Raw genomic sequence first — 21,689 nt, 5'->3', positions numbered from 1 at the left:
TGAATTAATTGAAAGAGGGAGGTTCGATTTTGCTTTGCTCTAGAATCCGTTGATGGGTCCTTGAGGCGAAATCCTAGTCGAGACCAAATATTAGAGAAATGATCTAGGCACTTCTTTGGCATAACCAAAAAGCTTTCCCAGCCGTCCTAAATGTCATGCCATCATTACATGGTGTGTTTCCATAGTCAACCCCCTTGAGCCTTCATGAGCCTTTATTGATTCTTTAAACTACATAAACCATGCCCGCTCTAAGCCTGAAAAACAATGAATCTACCGTTAATAGTTTGAGAAAATACTTTGGTGGAGAGTTACTTTTAAAAGAGAAAATTGGTTTCATTATGAAAAGTATTATGTTTGCTCTGTTTGATCAAAGAAAAAGAAGAAGAAGAAAGGAAGTGATAAAAAAAAAAAAAAAAAAAAAAAAAGAAAAAAAAAAAAAGAAAAGAAAAAGAAGTCGCCAAGCGGAAAGTGAATTACCTCAAATTTTGTTAAGGGAAGTGTTGGTATTACATCAGTGATTACAGCAATAATAATGCCACAAGTATGAGCATATTGCCAAGAAAGAGCTATGATTTGAATCATGTGAGTTTCTCTTTTAATGTTCTTTTCACTAAGTATTTTCCCAGTTTGATTTAATTTCCCATATCCAGTTCTTTCTTAACCCTCACCCTGTGGCCTATCATTACAACCTTAATAAAGACCTTTTGATCTTTGATTTTGGTGTTGACTACATTAGTGGAGAGGATTTCTGAAAATTGGACTTATGGGGTTAAGTTTTAAGAGAATTCTTCTGATTTTGGTTGTTCTACTTTTATCTGAGTTTGCAGGTGGTTTGAGGTTAAATTGACTATATCACACACACACTCAAGGTCTTAGCTTTAGGCTGAAGTAAACGCCTAACTCTTGCTTGACAAATTGCAAAATTTTTGATTGATTTTCTTGCTATCTTTGATGTTAAAAGAGTAAGATACTAGAGATGAAATCTAAATTCATAAAAGCTTGGTGAATGATGATACTTCTCTTTGGGGTCGAGTTGATATTGCCTAAACTATCATTTATTTTTCTTTTTGTTTGAGGACAAACAAAGTTGTAAGTTTGGGGGTATTTGATGGCTTGCAAAATTTCATATTGCAGATTTTACAAGTTCGCTCGAGCGGAGGCTTTTGGCCGCTCGAGCGAATTCAGGCAGATTCAAACGCTCGACTGCCGCTCGACAGGGAGCTCGAGCGGGTTGCTGAAAAACGAAGATCGCTCGAGCGGAGACATTGGCCGCTCGAGCGAAATCAGGCAGAGTCGAACGCTCGATGTGCGCTCGATAGGACGCTCGAGCGAAATCAGGCAGAGTCGAACGCTCGACGCGCGCTCGACACCCCGCTCGAGCGAACATCGTATTTTGACAGATTTTAGGTTTTCCGCCGTGGGACCATATAAAAGGCCATTCTTCACTCTAGAGCCGCGGTTTTGGACTGGAGAACACTCTTTGGGAGAGAAAAACATAGCTAGAGGGATTCAAATCATTTGTTTTGGAGACGGAATTCCAATTTATTGCACGTACGTTGGATTCATACACGAGCACGGACGGGAGAAAGGCGTTGAATCGTTCTCTTGAGCTTTTGACGACCAGTTGAGGCTGCAAGGAGGATTTTTCAGTGTTTATTTTCTTCTTCCCATCTTCTCAGAACAATTATGGTGAATTCGTTTATGTTGAATTCCAATTCTAGTATGAGCTAAATTTTCTTCTTTCTAGGAAAACGATGTAACCTAATTCCGAACTATGCTTGTTTGTCCATGCTAATTTAATGCAATTCTCTCTTTGTTTATCTGATTTATTCTGAGTTTAATGCTTCTAATTAACTGGCCATTGATTAGATGATTATTAATCTTGTGATTTGCTATCGAAAGAGGGAATCATAGGGTAGATCTTGGATATTTCAGCATAGGTAAGTATAGAGATCGAAAGACTTGTATGAACCTGTGTAGTAATTACATCATTGGTCTTATTGCGTTCTTGATTATTTAATTTGCATACTCTTGTGTGAATTGATAAACTAGAATCAATTCCAATTGACTATCGAAAGAGGCTTTTGGATGAATTAGAGATTTGCTAATAGACAAAAGAGGTTTAAGTTAAATTAGCTGGATGAGAAAAGTATAGTGAAGAATTATGGTGAAATCGATTTCCTAGAAGTTTTCTTCCCTATTGAATTTGATCTTCAAACATCAGTTTTATTTTCTTTGCTTATTTCTCTTGAGTTGATCTAGTTTTATTTGCTACTACAAAAACCTTAGCGATTCCTCTAGATAGAATTGAGATTAGCATAATTTTGGTATTTGGCAAGAGTAAGGTACCAATCCCTGAGGACGATACTCTTCTTATTACTTTACTATAAAACTACGATACTGTGCACTTGCAGTTTTGCACCGGTCAATATGGATGCATATTCTAGAAACAAACAAGAGAAAGAATATAACTAGATATCAGAAAATAAGGCCCACGGGACATTCATACAAAAATAACGAGCTTTGATGGGATATGAGTCAACCTGTTACCAGTCCAGTTGTGGAAGTACTGCATGACAAACAAGATATGAAACAAAAGTCACTAACATTAAACCCACAAGAATTTATAGAATTCATGTTACTATATATGTTTCTAACAAACCTCATGGCCAATAACTCCCAAGATTGCTGCATGATCTGCATCTGAAGCAGTTTCTGGTGATGCCAGGACAAGCTTGGAATTGAAGATCTGCAGAAAAGCAATTCAAGCATAATTATGACTTTGAAAATGTAACGATCAAAGGAGAACAATTACGATGAAGTGAAATAATCCATACATTCAAACTCTTGTTTTCCATGGCTCCCCTGATCATCAATTCAGAAACAAGAAGCATGAGCGACAAAAGTGAAGAGAAGCATCATAACATATAGCCACCATAAAATATACAAAAAATGCCAAATGACTATTCACATAACGGGGCATTACAAAAAAATAATAATTAGCTTACATGTTAAAATCTGGAACAGCCACAATATTAAAGAGATCCAGATCATACTCAAGACCAAACACCTGTTTGCAGTGGCATGTCAGTTAAGTAAGCTTTGGAATCAAGATAAAAAAGGGTCAAGGAACTCTTAGATCAAAATAAAAAATCAGGTTTAATATGAATAAACTAACATCCTCATCCCATTTCATAGCCTCCTTAAGTGAATACATGGCATGAGCAGTCTTTGGTACGTCTTTTGCAGGGGTCCAGATCCTTAGGGAGACCTTTCTACCGGAACGGGTTACGAAAATATCATCTCTGCTCTCCAACTGCCCAGCAACTAAGGCAAACAAGTAGCAGGGTTTCTTGAAGGGATCCTCCCAAAGGGCATAATGCCTACCACCCTGAAGCAAAGCATAATAAAATTATAAAGAACAGAACAGACACAATCAACAGAAATGCCTTTTGATGCCCAAAAAGCAATTTTTACCTCAAGGTCCCCCTGTTCTATGAGATTTCCATTAGACAATAATACAGGGTACAAAGCCTTCTCAGCTTCAATGCGGCATGTGTACTTTGCCATGATATCTGGGCGGTCCTGTATGCAGATGAAATGCATCAATCAAAGGAAAAGTTTGAAAATTTTCTTATTACAGTCTCTACTAGAATAAACGTCACTACATGTACTCACCTGATAAAATGTTATTTTCCGGAAACCCTCAGCTTCACATTGTGTACAGAAATTCCCAGATGACTTGTAAAGCCCCTGAAAAGGAATTCAACCCCAAAAAAAAAAAGACTTTTACAGCCCCTGTAATAAATTCAATTAAGTACATGGACAAATAATATCCACATGAATGCAAAACAAATTGTGGATATCATGATACCTCTAATGATGTATTCTTCTGAGGATATATCTCAGTAACAATTTCCAAAGTAAATGTACCGCTTGGTGGTGATGGGAGCGTCAAATGGCGTGAGTCCAACTGGTATTCACCCTCCTATAAAGAAAGAGGAGAAATATATTGAAAGGGGCACAATAATATAAATAACAAAGCTATACTCTCCCCAACAAACACACAGAAACACATGCATAAAACAAACAGCAATAGATATAATGAGATTGAAAATAATGATTATATTACATTTCATACTGATGGCAATGAAAAGGCACATATTGAAGGTATGAAATTTTATTTAATGGCATGTAGATGTGATGAAAAGGTACAAAGCTTGTGAATGAATTTGACTCGAGTTCCCTTCATAGGAAGTTGAAACAAAAACCCATTCAATCACATAGTTCAAGTGCCTAGAAAGTCTTGTATCCGTAAGAAAAGTTGAGTATAAAATGCTTACCTTGAGTTCCTTGCTGTTGATCCAAATTGAGACTAGCTTTAGATCGTGTCCGTTCAAAACCAGAGGATAAGAACCTATTTCACATGGAAAATAAATAAAATTGAAAAATATTATTCCAAAATTTTATATAAGCTTCAAATCACACACAAGAATGAAACAAGAGCTAATACTAAGGGTAGGTTTGGATGGTGAGATGAGAATTTTTGGTTTTAGATGAAAATTTAAAATATTATTTTTTAATATTATTATTTTTTTGAGATTTAAAAAAGTTGAATTGTTTATTATATTTTGTGTGGGAATTTGAAAAGGTCGTAATGATGAGATGAGATGAGAATTTTGTGTCTCGTCCCACTTGCCAAACCTGCCTAGACCACTAGAATAGGAAAATGTGAGAAAAACATTTATGAAAAGCCAATACCTATATAGCCAATATTTTTTTTCTTGATAAGTAATATATAGCCAATAAATAAATACCACCTGGGAATAAAGTACTAATTGGGAAGAATCATCACAACCTACCTTCAACTCTGGGGAACACAGTTATTTTTGAGCTAACAATAGTTTTCTCTTCGCCCAATAAAAATTTCAAATCCACCTGATGTGATAATTCCATTAGTACCCAAAGACAAAAGAAAAGGCCACAGAAATACTCCATGAAGTCCTTAATCTAGACATTTTTATTTACATTAAATAAATATATTACCGTATCAAAATAGTAATCAGGCATCTTGTAATCCTTCAAAAAGATTTCTTTTGGTGAATCCATTGCAGGTTCTTCAACTAGCTTTTGTAAGGATTCTGTGGCAACTGAACAAATTAACCTCCTATTGGCTTGCCGAGTTCTCTGAAACAATGTTGAGGAATGCAAATGATCAAAAAATTTTACAATACGAAACTAACCCATATTCTGAACGAGCATCAAAATTTGCTATCTTGAAATAGGAGAACATAATACACTTGCTTTTTGTGTGCAGATGGGAAAGCGAAAAAAGGACCAGTTCAAATATAGCAACTTACAGCTTGTGAAAGATATGAAAAGCAACGATTCCTTTGATACAGAGTCTGAAAACAACAATCAATTAAGAGAATTCAGAAACCTTCATTCTTTTCTTTTTCCTTTTCTTTTTCTTTTTCTTTTTTAAGTTCGAAATTCTTATTCTTTTCTTTGGGTTGAATGAAATTCTATTCAACCACATAAAGGGGCAATAGTGCTTACATAATTCAAATCCTAAGGACTCTGATAAAGAGAGAGTGCACGAACCTCAGAAGTAAGGATGCGCCTATATCTAGAGATATTTCTCGCTGAATTCTCCAAAAAACTAACACGGCATTTAGTCTGAAGATGCAAAAAGACAGATCAATCCATTTATGAAGGTCCTTTAGCCATCGTGCACTAAAAATCATAATAACCAATTTCTCACAGGCATCAACACCGCAAAACTCAAATTCAAAAAACCAAACGCAAGGTATCCAAACATCAGATGTTATGGGCTAAATCCTCACCTGCAGAAGGAATTACATAAACTAGCATCCCAGCTCTCAACATTAATGGTATCTTCCTTCTATTTCCCCAAAATTCATAGTCTAAATAATCCCATATAAGACTCCACTCCCCAAGAACAAAATATTATAGCATCCACCAAAAAAGGAAATAAATATACATAAAAAAAGGTTGAGTTCAGATTACATTGACTGTAACTCTTTGCAATGATAGTTTGCTTAGTAACTTTGAATTGGAATACTATTCTGGCACAAGCACCATTGGTTTATACGTACTCTGTAAGCTTATCACGCACGTAAAATTTCATCTCAACCCAACGTCATTTACCAAGCAAGCCAAGACTCAAAACAAACTGTCTTAGAGCAATAGTCGGACTCTCGCAAGAAAAGGGTAGTCAAGTGTGATGAGCGAAGGTATACATATTACGCTTACATAGCATCGATAAAATAAAAGAGCATGATTGGCAACACCCGACAAAAAAATGATAGTGATGAAATTGGAAGGAATAGTACAACATAGAACATAAAAGAAAGTAATCATCAAAATGCTACAAAATTTATACCAAGTTTTCACACACGCTCACAGAACCATTAATGAATTATGAGGAAATGGGAAATAGGTAATCACAGGAACGGAGGAGATCAAACCCAACAGACCCGCCCTCGCAAACCCCGAACTTTTGCACGGCAGAACCAACCGAGCCATTCAATGCAAAGAACTTGATAACCTACTACGATTAGAGATGAATCTCATCCAAACTCCCACAAAACGTACAAAGTTCAATGAAAGTGAACGAGACCCAGATGATCAAAACCCAAAACGGACCTCAAAACCCTAGATCAGAGAGGCCCACGAGGGAAAAACAAAGCAACAAGGCTCCTGCCTCACTTCTTATAGAGATATGGATAACTCAAACTATGGACAAGAAAATTCAAAAACAAAAACAATAAATAAATAAATATAGCAACAACAGCATAAGCCAGGTTTCAGTCAACCTACACCCAAAAACAATAACTTTACAAGAAATTTGAGAAAAATTGATTGTTGTCCTCGACCTGCTTGAACGATCGAATGCACAGAGAGACAGATGATTCCTCGAAAAGCAAAGTCAGCACAATGGATATGAGTACCCCACCATAAGATATTTAAATATACGGAAAAAATATATAATTAGTTCTGATAATCAGGGAAAATATTTCTATAGAAATATACTATTGGCCAATGGGGGGTGGGGGGGCCAGTTTTGGGGATTTTCTATATTTATCCGGTGACATCGTCGGACCTGTCCGAGATTTTCTTTGTGTTTTCAATGGACTGAAAAGGACTTCAAAAAGTTGGCCCAATATTTTTATAAGCCTGTAGATTGGACTAGACCACATCAGCAGGCCCTTTTGGTCCAGCTGGAGCTCAAGATCATGAATCCGACCTTAACGACATCAACATGCATACTAGGCTGAACCACAATTAGCAAAACTTGAAGAGTTCATAAAATCCAAACAATGAGAGGAAAGATATTGTCTTTCTGAATCATATATATTAATGTCATATTTTAAGCGATTGATTTATGAAGCTATTTAAAATATATCACATTAATAAATATAATTAATTAAAATGATAAAATTGGAATTAAAATAAAAGAATAATACAAGTGGAGATCACGTCTAACTTTTCTGAAACTAAAGTTGTTTCGACGCCATGATCACAAGAATAGGAAATATGCATGACGAGATTGTAGGGTATTATCTAAACCCCTTATGGCGAAAACCACGCTAACATTTCCTTTAAAATGGTCGGTCAAAGACTCTTCACATATTAAGCTAAAAATGTGTTGTGATGTGAAATGGAGCTAATGGCTCCAATATAAAGTCAATATTGCCAAATGTTTGCATGGCACAAAAATAAGATATTCAGCTAACCCTTAGACGAGGAATCCGCATGCAGGATTTCAAATTTTAGTCACTAAAGCTCAAATGATCCTTGAATTAATGGCTCTTAATTAAAAGGCCAAGTCAAGATGTTTGAATACCTTTGATGTCCATGATCCCTTAGTAAATTTGTGCTCATTTCATGGGCTAAAAGTGTCCATAAATCAAAGCGTTTCTCCCATTAATTGCATAAAATAATAATTGGTGCAAACTCAACATAGCTGGCTCTTTAACACAACATATATATATATATATATATATATATATATATATATATATATAAAGTAATGTTACATACAATTATAAAATGTGTAAATACCGTGCAGTCACTTTAAAAAATAGTATGATCTATTATTAAAATTTTGATTTTTTTTATATAGATTCAGTATTTATTTATTTATTTTAAAATAATTACACGGCGTTTGTCCACTCACGACTATAATTATATATATAATATAATTGAATGTGAACAATAGACTTAGAGGTGTTCCTTTTGAGGGACCCTTTTCACGTCCTTATACATGTGCTTTATTCTCTCCTCAATCGAGTAATATAACCCAAATTCCCATCACAAGTGTATAATTATTAGGGTTTGTAAACAATTAAATATTGTCTCAAGAGACAAGGCCATTACTCTACCCAAATTCAATACAATTTTCGAAGCACTATCATGTTCAACTTCATTAGAAAATTTGAGTCCACGTGTCTAAAGTCAAACTAAAATACATGCGTGATTGGGAACAAAATAAATAAAGGATCTTGTTACATGATTCTTTAGATGAATAGGCTATTTTTAATTGAACCTATCTATTTTCTTTTTAAGCGTTGTTTTTTAATTTTTAATATTATTATTTACATTAATACACCGATTATTGTGTTAATTAAAATATATCATATCAATGAGTATAATCTAGAGTTATAAAGTCTGAGATATGCAATAACATTACTCCCTTCTTATTATTAGCAATATGTTTTCCATGAAAAACATGGTTAGAAAAACAGCTAGTAAGAAGTTGATTCTTAAAAGGTTTTGGCATGATTTGGTTACACAGTTCAAATTATATTATCTCATCTCATATAATTATTATAATTTTTTTAAATTTGTACATAAAATATAATAAATAATTTAATTTTTTTTATATTTTAAAATAAAAATAATATTTTATTTAACTTTTATTTTACATGAATTAAACGGTTTTTTATTTTTAAACAAAAACCCAATAAACCTTTAAATCTAAGATTAAATTAGTTTGAGGTAGCCAACTAGGTCATGCTTAAATTAAATTAAAAAACTAAAAGGGACAAGTTCCTGATTATGGGCCTCATTATGAGAAACGAAGACTGCAGCACTGTGACCATGAACACACACTTTCCAGGTGGATTCCCACTGCACGCTTGGAAGGATGTGTTAGAACAGATAGGACTGAAAAACTGTTATATAACATGTGGCCAGGGACACATCTTAAAATTCAGAAGGAAAATACTGTGATTTTCCCGGGAAAATCACAAGTAACCCTAGAGAAACAATGATTTTTTCTTCCCATGTACCCGACATGCATATTTGTATTGATTAGATTTGACATCATCTCCATGTTTAGTTGGCTATGCTGCTGAAAAGTGGACAACTGTCTATGGATTGGAGTTGCTAGGACAGGCATGGATCGGATTGTGATTGGTGGTGACACTTTGAATTCCTTACAGGGTCCCACTTGAGAGTTGTAGTATGCTTTTCATTTATTTATTATTTACAATTTGGAATTTTTAAAAAGGAATTATGCTACGTGTATGCAAGAGAGTAAGTGATGTTTGTACCTTTAAAAAAAAAATTTTAAAATTTATATAAAAAATTAATTTTTTAATATTAAATTTCATTATTTTTAAAAAATATATGTTTAACTTGTATAATTTAAAATTATATTTAGGCCTATATTAGTTACATAGTTTAAATTATCTAATTTTATATTTTCACAAATAATATAATAAATAATTTAATTTTTTCAAATTTTAAAATAAAAATAATATCAAAAAATTATATTTTAATATTATTTTATTTAATTTTTATATCATGTAATCTGTATAAACAAACACCTTAACCTTAATATATGTTTGGGGTTGTGGTAGAAAATATTACTTTTAAATTAAGGTTTATAGCTCTTAATATGTTAAGCTCTATTATTAAAAAACTATTTATTGTTTGGAATCCGTATGTCTTAAGCACATTTTTGATATAGAAATGACATAAAATGACATATACTTGATAAAAATTAAATATTATAATAAAATAATAACAAAAACAGTGTAATAGATTTTTCAATAATTATAAAAAAAAAAAATCTCTTCAACGATGCATAAGTGATAGAAGAAGAATAAAAATATTGATGGACTAAGTTTTGAGTAGATTATATGAGAATAATGAAAAATATAGATGAACAAAATTGTCATTGTGTTAAAATGATGAGAGTCATTTTATAATGTATATAGCACAGTAAAATATGGACTACTTTTTTCTGAAGTGCTTTTGACAAAAAAAATCACTTTGATGCTTTTGTTGAAACGTAATTTTCTGTTTTTTCTTGATTTGAAATTACTTTGATGTAAAACTACTAAATGGATAAATTTTATCATTTAAACACTTTAAACCATTCTATCACATTTTTAAAATTTTTCACCACAATTTCAAACAACCCTTACTCTACAATAGAGAAGCTAAAATATGATCACGAAGAGAATAAAGGTTTTCTGTCCTTTGAGGTTTTGAGCAGCTTGAAAAGCTCCCCTTGTTGTGGATGCTTTACATACGTTACCAAACGGGGGAAATGCTGTACGTGGGGTAGTTGTGGTTTTGTAGTTTTGTATTCGACTCGATTTCAAGCACAAACACCTATCTCCTTTCTTTTCTGTGTGTGTGAGAGACAATCTCGAAACTGGGCCCTTGATATCATCCAGATTTGTAGATGTAAATAGATCAGATCAGGACCATTGTTTTGTGTGTGGTCTCACATGGAAGCATGTGCTCACTAGTCTCTACCAAAAGAGCGTTTTGGACTGACGTTGAAAGAGCCAAATCCAATGCGGTTTGAAAGTCAACTGACAGTCCTTTGGTAGATAGGATGTTACCTTAATACATCAATGGTTTTATGGGTGGATAAAGCTACTGTGTGGATTTCACACACAACATCTGGTGTACTTGTTCATCATCTTTGCTCCATCACCACCTAGAAGTTACAACACCCCCCAAACAAAAAAAAAAAAGAAAGACAGAGAGAGTTTCCCAACCGTTGACGTACAGCACATATCTGGTGTAGTTGTGTAACATCTGGTGTACAGCTTTCCTATGCAGACTTTGATTATGTTTTACCTCTATGCCAAGAATAAAATTCTATACAAATATGTTTTTCCCCCCTGTTTGGAGGCCTTGATTGCATTGGATTTGTTGCATTTCCAGAACGCAAACTATCCATTGTTCATGATCTGCATGAACATATACCAAACTGAAGCTCTGAGATTCTATCATTTGTTTGGTTTTCTCAACAAGGACGAGGGTGTTTTTGCTACACCAAAATTCAAGTTAGGAAAAGGACTTGAATTTTTTCAACACAACCTTAAGTGATATATCGATAATTACCATCAAGTGAGCAAGATTTTGAGTGTCCTCTTGAGGAGCCCGTAACAACTAAAGGGGTGCTGTTAATGCCTTATTTTGCACGACTGATCGGAAGGAATAAAAGAATCGATAATAATTCAAGTTTCGATATGGTATTTTTTGTGTTCATTCACAAAATACGTGATAAATAAAGAGATAAAAATAAATATAAAGAGATATAAGAATTTACGTGATTTGATATAATGTCTATATCATTTAGGGGCAAAATTCATTATAATAGATGATTTTACAATCTCTCATAAGCTCACATATCTTACAACACAATAGGAATTTAGTCTAAGTATAAAAAAATTGTGGTGAGTCGAGACGTAGAAAGTTTCTATGGATAGAGATTGTTTTTAGAATTTGTGGAGAGTCTCCGCCTTTTATAGAAGTTTATTTCTTCTGAGTGATTAGATTAAACTTATTTTGTAAAACATTTTTCTTTTAAAAGTATGAGTCTCTTATCTTTTAAGAGTCTAAATCTCATCTTATTTTTTCTTAACTTTATCTGTTAACTTAATTTTTAATCTTATCTTGAGATTAAATTATAAGTTACTGAATTGAGTGTCATGTTGTTGTGAAGTCAGTCACAACTCAAGGGATGCGTCGTGCTTAATCATGTGTGCCCAATTAGCCAATTGCGTGGTGTTAAGAACCCGGCCACGTCGAAGGATCCAATTTTGAACTATAAGTTGTGATCACCATGATGAAACATATGGTGATAGTGACTTTGGTTCTATCTTTTAATACTTAAAACGGTCCTCATTGTAGCTCAAAATTACTTATTATTAGGGGATTTTTTAAATATATAAAAAAAAAAGGAAGTACCCCCTCGATCTCATTGAACACACTTTCATCGCATGTAACAAAAATTTTTATAATTTTTTTAATATATATTTTTTAAAACTTTTTTTATTTTTATTTTATAACCTGATTTTTTTTCATATTTTCCCACTTCTTTATTAGATGTTGAGAAGAGAGGAATGTTAGATGTTTCTCTGTTAAAGACTGTGTTTAGATATTGAGTTAAATTGAGATGAATTAAATTTTTTTATAAATAATAATGAGTTGAGATGGTGAAATAATTTTTGTGAAGTCTACCTAAAATAAGTTTATATGTATTTTAAAGTTAAGATGAATTTAGATTTATTTATAGAAAATTGAAAAAGATTGTAGGTCCTACATGTAAAGAAGTGTTAAGTTGAAAAAATATTGTGGGTCTTACGTATAAAAAAATTTTGAATTGAGATGAGTTTAATAATTTAAAAATTGTGTGTTTAGATGTTAATCTCAATTTAAAATTAGACTAAATTGAATTGATCTCAATACATTTTAAGAACCAAACCAGGCATACGATAAAGACACTTAGAAAAACCTAATGGAATATTTGGATCAACAAGAAGCTAAGGTTTAAAAGTTGGTGATTAACGATGGTGCGCCGGAAAGATCATAAGATGATGCCCTTTTAAACCACCTTCGTAGTAAAACACCTCGTTGTTCATAAAAGCTTTTTGGTAAAATTCAAAAGCCAAAAAACAAAAAAGAGGAGCTTTTGGTAAAACCTTAAACGCTCACAGATACGGAGACCAAAACCCCAAAAGGGTTCAAAAAATGTGAATCCAAGCTGCCGAAACAGTGGATTTTCTGCGCTCCACGGTGGTATAAATGGGTGTGGAGCCTACTGTGAGTCTGAGCCTAACCCACCATACCCCTTGTCAGATCCGTTCTTTGGGTCCCATCTCCTTTCAGACCAAGTTCTCAGTCTAGCAGACGGACAGAGAGAAAAATAGAGAAACTTTTTGGGGTGCGGAGGAGAGAGAGGAAAGAGAGATAGAGGAGTTTAGTTAGACATAGTTACACACAGGAGTTTGTTTTTCAAAGAACTGGTTTGATGGTCTCCTTTTCTTTTTCCTTCTCTTTTAAGGTGAAGCCAATTTTACTTTCATTTTCAATCGAATCTTTACTTTGTCGGCTTTTTTCTGAAATGGGTCTCTCTCAAATCTATCTTCAAGTGGTAAAACTTGACTTTTTTTTTTTGTCCTCCTGCACATTGAGAGCAATGGCTTTCTCATTGTCAAAAATGGATAAACTATTTTGGTTTAAAGAATTACTGTTATATACTGCTGTCTGTGTATTTTGGTGATTATTTGTTCTGATAGATAGTCTCTATATGCAGGTTGGTTAGTTCGTTCTACTGGCTGTAGAGAGCGCTCAGAGATTTGGTTTACTTACAATGAAGTGTTTCGGGCTTCTCATTCATTGCCAGTAACTAAGTTGTACGAGACCATGCTTGTGATTTGAAGCCTAGTAAGTATTCAGATCTGAATTATCGCCGAACTGCAATTATATCGTGCTCAATTGTGAAGTCGTTCTTCGTGTTAAGCCTCTCCGTACATCGGAGAGTTCCGTGAGATCTATAGTGCCCTAAATTACGACTTCATGCTCTACTGATGGGCTTATGGTTGTTTTGATCAAATTCAGGAAATGAGTTAATATTTTTTCCCCCATGTATGGATATTTTCTTCAAATTAGATAATAGTAATCACTTTTTTTTTTCTTTTTATAGGGATCACAGAAGCTCGAATCTTTCAACGTTATGGCTGCCATTTTTTCTTCATTTCTATCCATTTAAATGATTGAAGTTTTAATCCTCTGATTAGTTTTTTAGGCACTTCTCTTATATATATTTTGCAACTGTATTGCTTAAAGAATATCTTTATTTTCTTTCCTCATAGAGAGTCTTTCCCCCTTGAGTACCCTTTTGCGCATTTTAATGAAATTCTTTTTAGTTAAAAAAAAAAAAAAAATTCTTTTTTGAGTTTAAAATCCTATGCAGTAGAGTTTGAGCATAATAGTGCATTTAGAGGCTGCCTACTTCCGCTCTTACTTGTTTGAATCATGAAGCGTTTAAATTTCCATCTTTTCCAGGTTGAGTAATCTGCATTGTCTTTTCAGTGGTTATTATGCAATTTCTAGGATTAATGGAGTCACCGCTTATAGATATACTTGAGTAAATTGTTTAGGTGCCAATTGTTGCTCGTACTTGTTAAATGTACTGTTTTATTACACATTTTGTACCGTTGTTTACCATTATTCCTACAATTGGACATGGCGTTTGTCAGTTTCTAAATTTTTTAAAACAACTATGGAAAGACTCCAATTTTATTGGCATTTGCGGTACTTTATACCCTTTTTGGAAGATATGTGACTGACTACTGCCATATTCTTTGTTTCATAGTGGCTTCTCATAACTAGAGTGCACAAAGGACTTGATACATTGGTATAGCAGGAAATTTTATAAATATGGAAAACGGGGAAGACAGCACCAGGTTTCAGTCCTTAACGGCCACAACTTTAAGGAATATGTCATCATCCTCTTCTGCCTTCTTTTCAGCAAATCAGTCGCCCTTCTTCTCGCCAAGATCGCCAACGTGTCATTTATCAGAATCAACACGGTCTGACAATCCATGTGACAGCATTCATTTAAGTGTTGATCCTCCTAGCTGCAGCTCAGGATATCCAGAACCTGAGTCTCTAAAAAATGTCAGAATTACCTTTGCAGATGTTTCGGCAACCAAAGCTGCCCGTACTTTGGTTGATTTCCAGAAGTTTGATGGCATATCTTCCTCAGCTGGCATTTCCAACAGCACCCCATCTAGTTACAGCCATGACCATGAAAATGGTTATTCTCGGCATAGAGAGAAGCAGAGAAAGCATGCAAGTAGCTACCCTAGCTCATTTACTCCCGGTTCAGTCTCCCTTTCCTCCAATAGAATGAGGAGCTGCGACGTATTCATTGGTTTGCATGGACGCAAACCTTATTTACTGAGGTTTGCTAACTGGCTCCGTGCAGAGCTGGAGGTTCAAGGGATGAGTTGCTTTGTATCTGATAGAGCTCGATGTAGGAACTCTCGCAAACATGGAATTGTTGAGAGGGCTATGGATGTCTCTTCTTTTGGGGTTATAATTCTGACAAGGAAGTCTTTCAGGAACCCATTTACTATTGAGGAACTGCGGTTTTTTTCAGGAAAGAAGAATTTGGTCCCAATATTCTTTGACTTGAGTCCTGGTGATTGCCTTGTCCGAGATATAATTGAGAAGAGGGGCGAGCTATGGGAAAAATATGGAGGAGAGCTATGGCTGTTGTATGGAGGGCTGGAGAAGGAGTGGAAAGAAGCTGTCTATGGCCTCTCTCGGGTTGATGAGTGGAAATTAGATGCTCATGATGGCAACTGGAGAGAATGCATACTGAGGACAATCACACTACTGGCAACATGGTTAGGAAGGAGAAGTGTTGTAGAGCGATTGAATAAGTGGAGAGAAAAGGTAGAAAAAGAGGAGTTCCCTTTCCCTCAAAATGAGAATTTCATTGGTCGGAAGAAAGAACTTTCTGAGCTAGAATTCATTCTTTTTGGTGATGTTACAGGAGATTCAGAAAGAGACTATTTTGAACTTAAAGCTAGACCCAGGCGAAAGAATTTGACAATTGGGTGGCCTAAGAGCAGTTTATTGGAGGAAAGGCGCAGGGAAAGGCAATTTGAGAGTGGCAGCAGAAAGGGAAAAGAACCAGTTGTGTGGAAGGAGTCAGAAAAAGAGATTGAGATGCAAGGTACTGGTCTTCCTCAAAGGCAACACCAACCGAGGTCAAAAGGTGGTGGAAGGTATGCAAGGAGAAAAAGATCAATGAGGATTTTGTATGGGAAAGGAATCGCTTGTGTGTCAGGAGAATCAGGAATTGGCAAGACAGACCTTCTTCTGGAATTTGCTTACAGATACCAACAAAGGTACAAGATGATTTTATGGGTAGGTGGGGAAAGCAGGTATATTAGACAGAATTATCTGAACCTCTGGTCATTTTTGGAAGTTGATGTGGGGGTTGAATATTGCTCAGAGAAAAGCAGGATAAAAAGCTTTGAAGAGCAGGAAGAAGCAGCCATTTTTAGAGTTCGCAAAGAGCTTATGAGAAACATACCCTTTTTAGTGGTGATTGATAACTTAGAAAGCGAAAAGGATTGGTTGGATCATAAACTGGTAATGGATCTTCTTCCTCGTTTTGGTGGAGAGACCCACATAATAATCTCCACACGCCTTCCCCGTGTGATGAACTTGGAACCTTTGAAACTCTCATACTTATCTGGCATCGAGGCAATGACTTTAATGCAAGGAGGTGGCAAAGACTACCCAATTGAGGAAATAGATGCACTTAGGGTTATTGAGGAGAAAGTTGGAAGGTTAACTTTGGGGCTTGCAATTACCGGTGCAATATTGTCTGAGATTCCTATAACTCCAAGTAGGCTATTGGATACCATTAAAAGAATGCCCTTGAAGGACTTCTCATGGAGCAGTAGGGAAGTACACACATTGAGGCGAAACACCTTCCTTCTGCAACTCTTTGAGGTATGTTTCTCGATATTTGATCATGCTGATGGGCCAATGAGCTTGGCAACCAGAATGGTCCAGGCAAGTGGTTGGTTTGCTCCAGCTGCAATTCCAGTTTCCCTGTTAGCCCATGCTGCTCACAAGATACCCAAAAAGCATCAGGGGAAAGGATTCTGGAGGAATTTACTGCATTCCTTAACTTGTGGTTTGACTTCATCATACACCAAAAGATCAGAAGCAGAAGCTTCTACCATGTTGTTGAGGTTCAATATTGCAAGAAGTAGTACCAAGCAAGACTATATCCATTTCAATGAGCTCATCAAGCTTTATGCTCACAAAAGAGGAGTGGATGGAGCTGCGCAAGCCATGGTTCAAGCTGTAATCAGTCATGGGTCAATAGCTCAGCACTCTGAACATATATGGGCGGCTTGTTTCTTGTTATTTGGATTTGGTTGCTATCCTGTAGTTGTTGAGCCCAAGGTGTCAGAGTTGCTACATCTTGTCAAAGAAGTGGTTTTGCCTCTTGCCATCCGGACATTCATCACATTCTCTCAATGCAGTGCTGCTCTTGAACTTCTGCGGCTATGTACTAATGCTTTGGAAGCTGCAGACCAAGAACTTGTCACCCCAGTTGAGAAATGGTTCGATAAATCACTTTGTTGGAGGCCCATCCAGACTAATGCTCAGTTGAATCCTTGCCTTTGGCAGGAACTGGCTCTATGCAGAGCCACTGTGCTAGAGACTAGGGCCAAGCTAATGTTAAGAGGGGGACAGTTCGATATAGGAGATGATCTAATTAGGAAGGCTGTTTTTATTAGAACTTCAATTTGTGGTGAAGATCATCCAGATACAATATCTGCTCGTGAAACTCTGAGCAAACTGACCAGGCTTCTTGCAAATGTTCAAATTCATACTTCACCGTAGATTCTATATTTCTTGTAAGCAAAGTTTAGAATTATACAAAGGTTGCAAATAAAACTATTGTATACTTTTCGGAGGAATTTTTTATACCATTTAACTCAATTAGGTTCCCTTCCATTTCTCAAAATTTCCCCCTTTTTGTTAAGTTAATGCGAATCACATTACTGACCTCATCTTGACCTTGCCTTTTTCAGTCACTTAACATACATTTATCCTATATTAACACTTTGGTTTCAACTGCATTGGCAATAACTGTGGTTGAAAGGGTTTTTAATTTTTTGACTCTGGCTTTAATGGTTGACAGATATCAATGTAGTAGTGGATACATTTTGTATATGTTCTGCATGGTGCATATCATATTGGGTAGAAACTTAACTAAGCTGGAATCTTTGCTGTTTCCTTTTTAGAATTGCTCAAATGAGAATGAATAATAAAATTTCGTGTCTTTCATGCAAGAACATCCTGGAAGTGTACTATATACCAATTTGATTTCCACACCCATTCCAGAAATTATTAATTTGCTGATGGCAGGAGTGAAATTAGAAATATTGACAAGATTTACCAGTCAGGTTCAATTCTTGAGACCTGTCTACTCAAGTTTTGATTTATTTTTCCATTATATTCCATTTTCTTAATTTGTCTTTTGAATATTTACTCTACATTGCATTCATTGCAGAATGCTAGTAACTTATCTATGCATGCTGATCTTTGTTTGGAGACTGTTCTAGGCTTGCAAAGCTGAGCTTACTTTTGAAACTTTAAGATCTACTTTGAGTAATATGAATCCATAAACAAATAAACTTAGGGTAATCATTTACACTATTCGATTGCCTTATCAGAATAGGAAGTGAAACTTGAACGTAATCTAGCAAGGTACCAGTTTATTTGGTCAATAAGTAAAGATGGCTCTAGTTTGTTCTAGGTTAGATGGTGTTCAAAATATGCTAGTTAATCCAACTGCTTTTCCAGTTGCTGACACTACTTACCTGAGTTGGCAGCACTCTAACTTGAGAGGTATAAGTTTTTTACAGAGGCTAGGAGTATCACTTAGCATCAAACATCACCTGGAAAAATTGGAAAGTATATTATTATGCTGTTCTATTTACATTTAGTGACATTTTGTAGTAAGAGAGGGGGAAGCAACCTCTATTAGTAGTTTCTCTCACTTTAGGTTAAATGATAGGAAAAATAAATTACTAAATAATGCTATGCACCCTTTTCCCAAGAGCTGCTTTGGGTTGCCTGTGTACACGTCGTCACTGCTATAACTACCCTGAAGTTCTGAACTCTTGCCAGGTACCTGTCCTATATTACCAAACAAATAGCTAGCAAACTCAGCTTCAAGAGGTATTTCTATACGGCTTCATCCATTTCTCTTTTTCAGATTGTAGCCATCTTTTTTCATTAACTGGGACCTGATCTGCTTTCTAGTTAAGTTGGGTATTCCTTCAAGTGACAAGAAATGAGTCAGTGTTGAAATCAGTTTTCATAAACTTTGGTAGTTAAATTATTCTTTAACCCTTCAGGGCATTGTTAAAGAATCCATATTCCATGGGCTTTGGTTGTTGACATTTGGACTTGCCCAAAGTGGGGTTTACTTGAGTTGTTCATGTAAAATGGGATATAGCTTAGTCATTAAAAGAAGAAATGATAGTAATTGTACGAGCCCTATGCAAAATTCAATATATCCACAGAAAACTTATGTAACTGTTATGAATGTTCAATGCATCCCATGTGGATTTGATTGGTGATAAATAATATGAGAATTTATTACAGAAGTTGGTCTGGAGTTCAAAAAAAATGCCTCTGATCTAACTTCCGCCAATTAAAAATTTCAACGTTCCCTTTCAACTAGATGTCATGTCCTTTTGTTAGGCTACTGAAGAAGAGACTGGTGGATTTGCTTCCATACTCCTAGTTTAAAATGTCAAGTTAATTTCAGCCGCATTCCTTTATGCGACCATTGATCACATGCTGGAATCACTATTCATCTCATGAAATACAAGCATTGCCTGTGGCATAATTTCATAATGCCTTTATTCAATATGTGTAATATACTTGAGACATTTTAGGTACAATTTGTTTGCTTCACTGTAATATAGGCATGTGAGTATTGGTTTGCATTTTCAAAATTTCAAAATATTTTTGACTGATGAATTATGCTAAAAGCAGGACTGGTGTCTGTTTCATTTATGTTTCAAATATTTTTGAGCGATGATGATATATGATAAAAGCAGGAAGGATTGGTGTCTGTTTCATTTTGGGAACATCTATGAATTACTTTGGATGCTGGGAATCTTTGTCGGTAGGGTTCAAGCCATGCCACTCCAGCAAGCAACATCAAGTGCAAGAAAGCTGATCTAAATATGACTCGAGGCTCTTCTTAGTTTGCAGTGTTGCTTGAAAAATCTGATGGAGTTTTTTCCATTTTTTTCCTTCTCAGTTGGTCTGTGCAGTATAACTACTCAATCTTGGATACACAACGAGTGTGTGCATAATATTTTTTGCGGGTTTTCTTTCTCAGATATGCAAGTTTCATTTTTCCCACTGGTAGGGCTGACTTTTGGCAAGCTCTGTGGTAGAGGCATAAGGGGCATTGGCAGGAATACGTTTCAGACTTTCTTTTCCCCTTAAACTGGGCAGTAGCATAATTCTTCTGAGGTTCATAAACTTGAGCAGACACGTCTAGAGGCCATTTGGGTAGATTGGATCTGCTCTTCTCGTTCATTTCTTTACACAAGCTGGAAATGCACTGAGGTCCTTTTAGGGTTATATGCTATTTACAAGTTAATGAGCACACCTAACACTTGTGGATTCATTCCGGTTATAAAAATCAATGTAGATTTCTACGTTAACAGTGTGTTTAATGTTTAATATATTAATAAATAAGTCTGCATATAGAATTTTTTTCAGTTTTTTATCTACTTGCAAACAATTTGATTTTTAACTAAATCATGGTTGCATGCATTCAGCCAACTTCTCTCATTTTCCTCATGAATACAAAAGGTGAACAATAATTATTATCTTTGCAGCCCAAAAGCAAGGCACAGCTGTTGTCACTAATTAAGCACACATGCAATATATACCTCTCAACAGAAGCCTTACCATTATTGCAGTAGTAACCCCACAATTAGTGAAAATTTTAGATGAATCATGCAAGCCTGAGTACCCATATATACCTCTCATTAATTACACAGTGAAAAGATGAATATCATTGATGATAATAATGAGTGAAATAGCATATATAATTGAGTAATTGTAACCTGGAAATAGTGTATATGCTAAGGCTAGGTTTTAAATGAATTACTCCAACGAAAATACAGCCAAAAATGATACTAATAATTATGGTGAGGACCAGTACCATTAATGGGATCTTCGTGGATAAGGTGGTCCAATTCCAGGCCAGGGTTGTGTTGTCCTTTGATGTACCTAAAAGCAGTAAGTGCTTTGGCAGGGTTTCTATTAACAAAGTGTACGAGGAGAGGCTTGAGAACTGAGAAGAAGGGTTAAAAAACCCTGCAATTCCCAGGAGTTGCAGAGATATGAAATGATGGAAACCCTGACCCTTTTTTAGATCTATATTTCAGCCGGCTTTGAGCTTTTTAATCGAATTTTTATCCAGAAGGCTTGCCTCTCTCCTGTTTTTCTCTTTGTTCCGATTATATGCTTACCCACTCTGGATTGGAGATTTCTACGTAAAAGTTTGTTTGTTAACTATATATATAAATGTGGGGTTAAGCATTCATGCAAAGTTTGCATCTTGCATGATTATATTTTTATTTCTTAAATTTTCAATTTTATTATTATTTTTTTAAAATTATAGGCCTTTTTTTATTTTATTTTATTTTATTTTAAGAGTCTTTTTCCAAATTCTTTTAAAATAATCTAACAGAAAGTTGACGACATATCACGTATGGACACGTGCATACCGTATGACACTACAAGAGATTTGATCTTTAACAACGAAATATTTT

At 35.1% G+C, this 21,689-nt stretch overlaps 2 protein-coding genes across 5 annotated transcripts in view; one reads left to right on the top strand and one right to left on the bottom strand.

The window, feature by feature from the left end:
* LOC122281124 (puromycin-sensitive aminopeptidase) overlaps positions 1-7,050 on the bottom strand; it is a 16,369-nt gene extending 9,319 nt beyond the window's left edge. Inside the window, exons 1-14 of one of the 4 annotated variants that reach the window (XM_043092396.1) lie at positions 6,900-7,050; positions 5,605-5,679; positions 5,361-5,405; positions 5,047-5,187; positions 4,863-4,938; positions 4,344-4,417; positions 3,875-3,988; positions 3,679-3,753; positions 3,478-3,585; positions 3,179-3,391; positions 3,009-3,070; positions 2,838-2,865; positions 2,663-2,749; positions 2,544-2,569 (exon numbers count right to left, since the gene is read on the bottom strand). In XM_043092396.1, coding sequence (XP_042948330.1) covers positions 2,544-2,569; positions 2,663-2,749; positions 2,838-2,865; positions 3,009-3,070; positions 3,179-3,391; positions 3,478-3,585; positions 3,679-3,753; positions 3,875-3,988; positions 4,344-4,417; positions 4,863-4,938; positions 5,047-5,109 — 926 coding nt within the window. In that variant the 5' untranslated portion in view covers positions 5,110-5,187; positions 5,361-5,405; positions 5,605-5,679; positions 6,900-7,050. Of the gene's footprint in view, positions 1-2,543; positions 2,570-2,662; positions 2,750-2,837; positions 2,866-3,008; positions 3,071-3,178; positions 3,392-3,477; positions 3,586-3,678; positions 3,754-3,874; positions 3,989-4,343; positions 4,418-4,862; positions 4,939-5,046; positions 5,188-5,360; positions 5,406-5,604; positions 5,680-6,406; positions 6,765-6,843 lie in introns of those variants that run through there. The other 3 variants (XM_043092399.1, XM_043092395.1, XM_043092397.1) reach the window with 3 other exon arrangements.
* Positions 7,051-12,908: 5,858 nt separating this feature from the next.
* LOC122281877 lies at positions 12,909-17,826 on the top strand. Its single transcript, XM_043093722.1, has 3 exons — positions 12,909-13,339; positions 13,592-13,722; positions 14,654-17,826. The coding sequence occupies exon 3, from the start codon at positions 14,719-14,721 to the stop codon at positions 17,716-17,718; it is 3,000 nt and encodes a 999-aa protein (XP_042949656.1). The 5' UTR covers positions 12,909-13,339; positions 13,592-13,722; positions 14,654-14,718; the 3' UTR covers positions 17,719-17,826.
* Positions 17,827-21,689: the final 3,863 nt, after the last annotated feature.

The sequence above is a fragment of the Carya illinoinensis genome, chromosome 11, assembly GCF_018687715.1.
Source record: "Carya illinoinensis cultivar Pawnee chromosome 11, C.illinoinensisPawnee_v1, whole genome shotgun sequence".
In the NCBI taxonomy this organism is placed as follows: domain Eukaryota; kingdom Viridiplantae; phylum Streptophyta; class Magnoliopsida; order Fagales; family Juglandaceae; genus Carya; species Carya illinoinensis.
The sequence above is the reverse complement of the archived record's forward strand: the minus strand, read 5'-3'. Positions and strand labels throughout refer to the sequence as shown.

Excerpts from the sequence above, each read along its gene's own strand:
- LOC122281877 (XM_043093722.1), top strand. The coding sequence starts at position 14,719 with ATGGAAAACGGGGAAGACAGCACCAGGTTTCAGTCCTTAACGGCCACA.